At 47.6% G+C, this 10,214-nt stretch overlaps 1 protein-coding gene across 5 annotated transcripts in view; it reads right to left on the bottom strand.

The window, feature by feature from the left end:
- Positions 1 to 1,188: 1,188 nt before the first annotated feature.
- Positions 1,189 to 10,214, bottom strand: part of LOC141047089 (uncharacterized) — a 559,273-nt gene continuing 550,247 nt past the window's right edge. For all 5 annotated transcript variants that reach the window (XM_073542047.1, XM_073542048.1, XM_073542049.1 and 2 more), the window contains one exon: positions 1,189 to 2,348. In XM_073542047.1, coding sequence (XP_073398148.1) covers positions 1,246 to 2,348 — 1,103 coding nt within the window. In that variant the 3' untranslated portion in view covers positions 1,189 to 1,245. The remainder of the gene's footprint in view (positions 2,349 to 10,214) is intronic.

Genomic DNA, 10,214 nt, shown 5'->3' with positions numbered 1-10,214 from the left:
CTGATTTATTTAAACTCTGTAGAGGGGCCTCAGGGGTTAATCCCCTATCAGATCGACCTTGTGTGCTTTATTGCTTAGAATCATAGAATCGCAGAGTTGGAAGGGACCTCCTGGTCCAACCCCCTGCTCAAAGCAGGATTCGCTAAATCCTCCTAGTCAGATGTCTGTCCAGCCACTGTTTGAAGACATCCATTGAAGGAGAACTCACCACTTCTCGTGGCAGCTTGTTCCACTCATTGATCACTCTGTCCAAAAGTTTTTTCTAATATCTAATCTGTGTCTCCTCCCATTCAGTTTCATCCCATTGCTTCTAGTCTTTCCTTGTGCAAATGAGAATAAAGTTGATCCATCTGCAATGTGACAGCCCTTTAGATATTTGTAGACAGCTATTAAGTCTCCTCTCAGTCTTCTCTTTTGCAAACTAAACATTCCCAATTCCTGCAACCTTTCCTCATAAGACAGGGTTTGCAGACCGGTCACCATTCTGGTCGCTCTTTTCTGAACTTGCTTCAGTTTGTTGATGTCTTTTTTAAAATGTGGTGCCCAAAACTGGACACAATATGCTTCTGTCACCTGAGGGATGGTAAGCAACTAAAAACAATGCAGCTCATAGCCAGCATGTAGTGCAGAGATGCTGTGAGTGGCAGGGAGATGGCATCTGTTGTAGTTAACCCTTCCGCTATTGCCACTGCACTCACCTCCTCCAGCCCCAGATACGATAACGGCCAGATATTCAGGGCCTTGTTCATTTTTTCCCCCAGCGGGTGTTTGCTAGTTATCTCGGGACCGCTTCCCTGTCTTCTAATCTAGGAGCAAGAGGATCAAGCGCCAGAGTGTCCCTCTATCTTCAACGCTCACACGCGGCAGGTATCAGGCTGCATGGCATCTCCTGTGCCCGAGGAGCCTAGAGAGGCAGACCCGACAGACGAGTCCCCAGTCCAGGTATTCCCCCCGCTGATTAACACTTTCTCCACTCCCAAATGAATAGATAGCCACGGATGAGAGTAGGCCAGCAGGGAGGTCTGCTAAAAGTGGCCATTCCTTGGCTCCGCCTCCCGGAAGTCCTTTAGTTTTAATTTTATCCTTTTGTCAGCAAATGTGAGGAATGACAAGAGACAACCCTTTTATGAAGATCCAATTTTGCTTAAAGCTATTCCAACATTATGAACATAAATAAGGCTTCTCCCCTATGTGACATCGCTGATGTTTATTAACAGCTGATTTCCAAGTAAAATATTTCCCACATTAAGAAAATGAAAAAGGCTTCTCTTCTGTGTGACTAATCTGATGTTTAAAAAGAATCAATTTCCGGTTAAAACATTTCCCACATTCTGAACAGGAAAAAGGCTTCTCCTCTGTGTGAGTTCTATGGTGTTTAACAAGATGCTCTTTCCGGTTAAAACATTTCCCACATTCCGAACAGGAAAAAGGCTTCTCCCCTGTGTGACTGCTCTGATGTCTAAAAAGATGCTCTTTCCGGTTAAAACATTTCCCACATTCTGAACAGGAAAAAGGCTTCACCCCAGTGTGAGTTATTTGGTGTGTAACAAGAGTCTGTCTGTGACTAAAACATTTCCCGCATTCTGAACAGGAAAGCGGCTTCTCCCCTGTGTGAGTTCTCTGGTGACTAACAAGATCTGATTTCTGTTTAAAACATTTCCCACATTCTGAACATGAAAAAGGCTTCTTCCCTGTGTGAGTTCTCTGATGTGTGATAAGACTTGATTTATGGTTAAAACATTTCCCACATTCTGAACATGAAAAAGGTTTCTCCCCTGTATGAGTTCTCTGATGTGTGATAAGATTTGATTTACGGTTAAAACATTTCCCACATTCTGAACATGAAAAAGGCTTCTCCTCTGTGTGAGTTCTCTGGTGACTAACAAGATTCTCTTTCCGGTTAAAACATTTACCACATTCTGAACAGGAAAAAGGTTTCTCACCTGTGTGAGTTCTCTGGTGAATAACAAGTTCTGATTTCTGCTTAAAACATTTCCCGCATTCTGAACATGAAAAAGGTTTCTCTCCAGTGTGAGCTCTCTGGTGTCTAACAAGATCTGATTTATATTTAAAACATTTCCCGCATTCTGAACATGAAAATGGCTTCTTTGATTTAGGAGCAGTTTGTTTTTTAATGCCTCTTTTGTCACTTTGATTTTCCTTAGTAGTCAGTAATGAAGATGGGACCTGTTTCATAAGATCAGATGACAGGTCTTTGCTGTGAATGGATGGTGGTATATCTGGAGTAATAGCATTCACTTCATTTGTATCTTGAAGGATCTCAAGATCATCATATTTAAAAATTGAAGATGTCAGCTGTCCTTCTGATCTCCTGGTACAGTCATCTGCTAAGATAAAAAAAATTATAATTTTTTAATAAAATATCCTTGCGTTTTATATTTTTGAACATTTCTACATAAACGGTCCATAAAATAGCAAGCTATGTAAAAAACATTATTTACCAAGACAATGACAGTTTGCAGTCTAATAAACCTTATAGGATGAACCAGTAATGCATGGTGTTCAACTGTTTGGTTTCTTTTTATTGGATATTTGGGATGCAAGAGTGAACAATCAATGTTAGGTAGGCGAACATAATACCAATTCTCATCTCACAAAAAACAAGTCCCCACTCAGGTCCATCATGTGTCAATGGAAAATCAGAGGTTCCCGCACTATTATTGGCTCAAAGGCTGTTGAAAAGCAACAAGGTTTCTATAAAGCAATCCAGCAAAAACAACTCTCACTTCTGACCCTTGCAGTGTGCTCAAACAACATGACATTGGAGTTGGCAATGTGCGGCTTAGTTGCCTCTTCCAACCCCTAACCCCAAGTAAACTCCCCACCCACCTGAACCCCAAATAACACCAGGACACCAGAATGGAATATAATGGCCACAGCAGCCTTTTATTTAAGTAACATACAACATTTGTACATATATAACGCAACCTTGGGGAGGGTCCTTGAAGCTCCAAATCTGATGACCAAAACGTAAAGAATACTTTTTGTGGACAAACACATACCATAAATTACTCCCAGCCTTTACCCCTCTGGCTCGGGAGCACCAAAACACCATCGGGGTTGCACTGTCCACTTAATCCCTGGGTATCCGACCAACCACTGCCGGAAGTCCCCCCAAATCACCAGACCCAAACCACGGATAATAACATTGAGGAATCCATATTACCACAGATCCCCCAAAACCAATTTAGCACCAACTTCAAGGACCCCCTCCCCCCAAACGCCACAACGAAGGCAATTGAAAACCTTGATTGCCTGAGACCCCCACACCGAAAAGTTATGGCCCTCTCAATACCGTCCTGCAGACCCAATGCCCACAAATCCATGCCCACATCATTCAGATGAACACCATCAGCCAGCCAAAACACCCCACTCCCACTCTCCAGGTCAAAGTGCCAAACCCCCCCCCATTCCTAACCACGAAATTAGACACCGCCCTATTAACCTTTATGCCCTATTTAACTTGACAACCGATCTCCCATGTCGCCGAGTCTTTCTCGGGACAATCTCCGACCATACCACAGTTAACCCTCTAAATGACAACCACAACCGCAGAAGATCGTGCTTAATATCCTTGACTAATTCACGAAAAGGACAGACCCCCAAATCATTTCCCCCTGCGTGAAGAACTAAAATATCTGGGTCCTTGTCAAGCCTAGTGCTATTATGTACCTCCTGCAAAACCCTGTTCCAACCCATACCCCTAAAACCCAACCATCTGATTACCGCCACACTTCACGAAAAACCCAGCTGCCGCCCTTCTCGCCGAACATCCGCACGCTGAGCTCCCCAATACACAAAGGAATGGCTCAGGATCCACACCAGCAACTGAGTGCAACCTGTAATGACAAAAAACCACATTAACCACCGCGCAGCAGAATAACCAAACGTTCTTCATTTAACGTAGCTCTGCTCCCAAAGCCCCAGTGCGAACGTACGACCTGTAACGTCCCGATGCCAACCTTCCAATCCGCTGTATTACCTTAGAACCCAAACCCCCAACTGCCGCTTCCGTAGCTGCCCCAATCATGAAAGTTTGAGAAGTGAACCTAGACCCATCAATACCCAACCTGTCCAGGCCTTTACGCAAAACCGCCACAAACTGAAAACTTGACAAAAAAGAACCGTCAGCATGATGCAGCAATGGCCCCTCTCCACACCGTTGCCATGACTTATAATCCTGCAAGCAGCGCACCGGGCACATCAGAGATCCTGGCACTGCGCCCAAAACCAACCTCTTTCCCCTACCCTCCTGGTCCGTTTTTGACCTCCTTATGCAAAACTCCAAACCACTGGCACCCACCAACACGTCCCTATCTAACAAACCCCCACCGGAATACCGTCCTGGAGATACCAACTCCCTCACCCTCAATGCCCCAAAAAAGGCAAGGGAAAAGGCCGCCCAAAAAAGCGAACACACAAACATCGACCAACACCGCCCCCAACTGTTTAAGGATACCAAATGACACTGGACGCCGACAATCTACCCTATTGCCCCGACGTCTGAAACCCTTGATGGCCTGGCTGACCAAAAAACACTTGGTCAAATCAACTTGACCCTCAATTTAAATCCAAAAGCTAAACCTGCCCTAACCTGCCCCACCTTAGACACCGACCAACCTTCTTCCGCCCCAAAACCCAACCATGCCAGCAACGCGCCCAAATGATCCTCCCCAGAGTTGCCATACGAACGTGTCCCCAACAACTCCAAACTGACTCGTAGATCGACCAAGTACCGGCAGACAGAGATGCCCATATCAAGGGTTCTGCAGCCCTGAGACCACCTTCCAAAGCCCGGCTGGACACTCCAGACCCGCTTCCTCCGCATCTGGGGCCAAGGTCTGAAAACGCTCCCACTGCAAACGAGACAAAGAATCAGCGATGGAATTCCTAACAGTCGGCACATAAGAAGCCGTCACATGAGCATTGAGCGATAAACAAGTTAAAACTAGCTGCCGCAGAACTCGAGTCACCGGAGGAGAGGACGCAGTCAAGCTGTTAATGGAGCACACCACTCCCATGTTGTCACAATTGAAACAGACTTTTCTATTCCGAAACTCCTCCTTCCACAGGTTCACCGCCACCAGTATGGGAAAAATCTGCAGTAAAGCAATATTCTTACCGAGGCCTAGCTGAAACCACTCTGCAGGCCACGCAGCCGCGCACCATTTGCCCTTAAAATACGCCCCAAAACCCACACCACCCGACGCATCCGTAAACAGGTCCATCTCCTCGTTTAAAACTGCATCCTCCATGAGCAATGATCGTCCGTTATATTGCTCCACAAACTTGTCCCACACCTCCAAATCCGCCTTATGCTCACTGTTAAGTCGAACAAAATGTGGGGCCCGCACTCCCTCCGTAGCGCTCGCCAAACGCCGAGAGAAAACCTTACCAATTGGAATAACGCAACAAGCAAAATTTAATTTACCAAGTAGTGACTGAACCTCTCTCAATGACAATTTCTTCACCCGTCTAGCACGAGACACCTCAACCCGCAACGCCTCCACCTTGACATCCGGTAAACGGAACTCCCAGGCCACCGAATCAATCACGATTCCCAAAAAGGACAGGCACGTACAAGGCCCCTCCGTTTTTCATGGAGCGAGCGGTACGCCAAAACGGTCAGCAACCCACTCCACGGCCCTAAGCAGCCTCTCACAACAGCCTGAATCACCCGGACCAATACACAAGAAATCATCTAGGTAATGAATCACGGAATCAAAACCCGACATGTCCCGGACAACCTATTCGAGAAAAGAACTGAACGCCTCAAAAAACGCGCAAGAAACAGAGCAACCCATTGGCAAACACCTATCAACAAAAAATCCCCCCCCCCCAGTAACAGCCCAACAACCTAACACTCTCTGGATGAACCGGTAGCAACCGAAAATGCCGACTCGATATCTGTTTTCGCCAAAAGTGCCCCCTTTCTACACCTCCAGACCAACTTTGCCGCCTCATCAAAAGACATATACACCACCGAGCACAGTTCCGGATCGATTTCCATCATTCACCGACCTACCACCAGGGAAAGACAGGTGATGAATAAGCCTAAACTTATCTGGCTCCTTCTTCGGCACCACCCCCAGGGGCGAAACGACCAAATCCTCGAACGGAGGATCCTTAAACGGCCCCGACATCCTTCCCAACTGAACTTCTTTTGTCAACTTTTCTGACACCACCGCACCATACAAATCAGCTGACCTAAGATTCTTCTGCCCCCATGGTATCTCAAAAGGGTCAGGAATTCTAAAACCATCCCTGAAACCGGACAACAGATCCGCCTTTTCACCATCCGGAAACCTATTTAGATAAGGGGCCATCGCGGCTAGTTTCACTGGCGTCTCCCCCTTTGGAATTACCACTCTCTGCTTTTCCTTTCTGCTTCTTAAAGCATCTGGAAGCTTCATGCGAGGTTCCACTGCAATGGGAGCAAAGATGCTTGAATTTCCAGTTTGATCCGAATTTACACTGCCCATCGTTAAATTGCCAGCAGAGACCCTGCTTCTGGGTACCCGACTGACCGCCTGCCCCTTGACCACCGCTTTGCACATATGAAGAGCCGGCCCCCCCCAGGAAAGGAATGGCCAAACTTAGACTGCGTCATAACCTTTAACCACAGACTTATGTCCTTCTGATCCCACCGAATCGCCGGACGAATCGCCTTCCTCTGCCTAAACTGCTTGTCATAACGGAGCCAGGCCTGACCCCCGTATACCCTATACGCCTCCCCTATTGAATCTAAATAACAAAAAAGAGAACAATTCTCAGGTGCCTTTTCACCAATCACGCTAGCCAGAATTGCAAACGCCTGGAGCCAATTTGCAAACGTTTGTAGAATCAAACGCCATCTCCGTTTTTCTTCCTCCTCTTTTTTGCTATCATCCTTCTTTCCCTTATCCAAATTGAACTTTTCTAGCAGTAACAGGGAAAATATCTTGACATATTCATCCTTCCAGATCTTCTCCCGCACCTCCTTTTTTAGATGAGCTCCCAGTGGGCCCTCAAAGCATACATACACTTCCCCGTGGGCTCTATCGTCCAAATGGATCCGACATTCCTTCTCTTTCTCCGTCTGAACTGAAACAGACACAGGGTCCGCTTGGCCCCCCGAGACCCCGATAGCCGCCTTCGACAGGCCAGCCCCTCGCTCTTACGACCCCACCCAGGCAGCTAAATGCGCCGATGGCACTCTAACTCCCTCCATCCATGCCAACAAATCCTGCATGGTCGCTAACATCTCCCCAAGCCCCCCCGCTTGGTGACGGGCCCCGTTCTCCCACTATTTGTCCTACCGCCCCGGGCCGGCCCCCTAGTCTGCTCCCGACCGCAGGGGACCTCACTAGGGATGATGACAGACAAGACAAGGAGCCATACTCACGGGGCTGCGACAACACTGTGTCTCCTCCAGCCGCCATTCCCGAATCCCGCTGATCATCAAAACCGGAGCTTCGTGCAAGACCCTCTGTCTCCAGAGGTCCGATATTCGCTGAAACAGGCTCCCTTGACACCGCTGCACTCCCGGGCCACTCTCTTCTGGAATCTTCCAAGCTCTGACCCCCGCTGAGGCCAGCGGGCTGCACAGGCACGGAGGCTGCCGCCTGTGGCCACCCACTGCCCGCACCCCTCAACGACTGTCTGCTGCTCCGTCCACGGTCTTCTCCCGCTGCTGGTCCAGTCAAGGGGCCCACATCACAGGATGCACTAGCCCGCCCCGACCGCTGGGGGCTGCCGCCCGATATTCCCCCCCGCGCTGGCCCTCATGAAGCCGCCATGCTCCGATGAGGCAGGCCGCCCACCTCCATTGTGGCTTGCCGTGACGTCATCCGTCCGCGCCGGCAAGGTGCGCGCAGGCCCCGCCTCCCAATGAGGCCTGGGAGAAGGCCTAGCGACCCCCGCTGCACCCAGGCCGGCCCTTGGATTCCTCCCGGCCCAGGGACTGCCAGCGCGCTTACTGGCAGGCACCCGCGCCGGAGGGTCCCGGGAGGGGCTCCGACGCCGGCGCTGGGTGATAGGCGCAGCATCCGGGGACAGGCGCTCCGGAGGCCTGACCCGCCTCCTTGCACGGGGAGAAGTACCGGCGGACGAACCGCTACCTCCCCCGATGATCCTGGCCACCTGCTGCTCCAACCATCCATCATGCTGCGCCTCTGCTGCCGCCCACAGCCTCACCAGGACCACAGTTATGGACTCCATGTTCGGGGAATGGGACAATCCCTCGTGGCTCCAGAGCGGGAACTAAAGGTAACCGCCCCTAGAGCCTCCTAATATATCCCCTCTATCCACCTCCTCCACTCCCTGGGATCATTAACCCCTTCCCTCCAACCCACCATCATGAAGGGCCTCCACTTAGCCACTGTTGGGGGGGTTGTGCGGCTCGCTCCGACCCTTGTCTTTTAGGATCCCTGTATTTAGCAATATTATAGTAAGAAGAACCCACTTAATTTGTGGTGTGTGTCTCCTGGAGCACAATCTGGGCACTATGTATTAGGTAATAAAATGGCAAATGTGTAATTTTCACTCTCCAACATCCACTGCGTGCTAACTTCCGGAAAATGGCTGTGGAGTCAAAATATTCACTCCTCCTACACTCATGATCAAAATTGTTGGTACCCCTCATTTAATGACAGAAAATCCCACAATGGTCACAGAAATAACTTGAATCTGACAAAAGTAATAATAAATAAAGGACAAGTGTATATTCCAAACAGTGCTCAGAAATAGCAGGAAAGGTATCCTCCTGCAGGATTTTGTGGTAAGTATACAACAATACTAACGCTCTAAGTAAAACCCCACTGCAAGAGGGTGTCTGTAATTTCACAAAAGTAGCAGTGTACTCCTAAAATAAATGTCAAAATACCACCATATGTATAAAGATGTTAATACGTACGCGTGTAGTTATACACAGAAGCTACAACTACTACTTTGGGTATAGGTTGCTAGAAAAGCTGGGTGCACTGATCCTGCTAACGTCAGGAAAGCTGGGTGCACTGTGTCCATAGCCGCAGTGTACTTATACAATACAATACTGACCAATGTAACTTTATGTAGTGATAACTCTGGAACGCTTCAACATATCCCAGTGATTTTGAGACTGTTTTTTCGTGGTACATAATAATTTATGATAATGGTGAATTTAGGGTGATATGTTTAGTGTTTATTTATAAAATATATCAGAAACTTGACAAAAATGTAAAAAAAAATGCAATTTTCAAACTTTTAATGATTATCCCTTTAATCCAAATAGTCATGTCACACAAAAACATTAATAAATAACTTTTCCCACATGTCTGCTTAAGATCAGCACCATTTTTAAAACGCAAATTGATTTTGTTAGCCTTTTAGGAGGTTTAAAAATGTAGCAGTAATTTTTTATTTTTTCAAGGAAATTTACAAAATTTATTTTGAGGGACCTATCCAGGTTTGAAGTGACTTTGGGGGTGCTATATATTGGAAAACCCCAAACGTGATACCATTTTGAAAACTGCACCCCCTGACATATTGAAAACTTCTGTCAGGTAGTGTTCAAACCCTTCAGGTGATTTTCAGGAATTAATGCAAAGTGGTATAGCTAGAATGAAAAAGTGTTTGTTTACCACCTAAATGTCACTAACTCCTAAACTGACCGCTATAGCCGAGAGACTCTAAGGCCGCTATTTGGCCATGAACTGCTATGGCAAATGTCAGGACCACACAATCATGATCTCGGTGTGTCAATTAGATTAAAGCGGAAGCCCCAACAATCTATTAATCATTTATTTGATATAGTCACTTTTGACAGCAGCAACTAAGGGGTTAAACAGATATGGACGGTGCCAGCACTGAACGTTTTTGATACAGCAAGTTGTCAACTATAGTGTACAGATGACAGCTGTTGGATTGTCACCTGTATGGGGATGATATTCTCTTATCTCAGGTCAGTAAAAAGATGTATTGGCTGTCATTAAGGGGTTAAACATAGAGGCTCAAACTATTACTTTGGGTTTTGGTAGCGGGTAGCTAGAAGAGCTGGGTGCACTGTGTCCTGCCTGTGTCATGGAAGGGTGGCGCTATTTGTCTGTAGTGGGCATGGAGGTGTCCGTCCATGTCAGCGTTGAGACACACACGGCGGCGGAGGGAGGAGTCCGATGTCTCATCACGCGGAGAGCGCCACCAGAGACATGTGGCGATGCTGTAGAAACCTTCCGGCA

Source organism: Dendrobates tinctorius, unplaced genomic scaffold (genome assembly GCF_039654945.1).
Source record: "Dendrobates tinctorius isolate UK_male_01 unplaced genomic scaffold, ASM3965494v1 ptg000126l, whole genome shotgun sequence".
NCBI classification, from domain to species: domain Eukaryota; kingdom Metazoa; phylum Chordata; class Amphibia; order Anura; family Dendrobatidae; genus Dendrobates; species Dendrobates tinctorius.
This window is presented reverse-complemented; position numbering and strand designations above follow the sequence as displayed.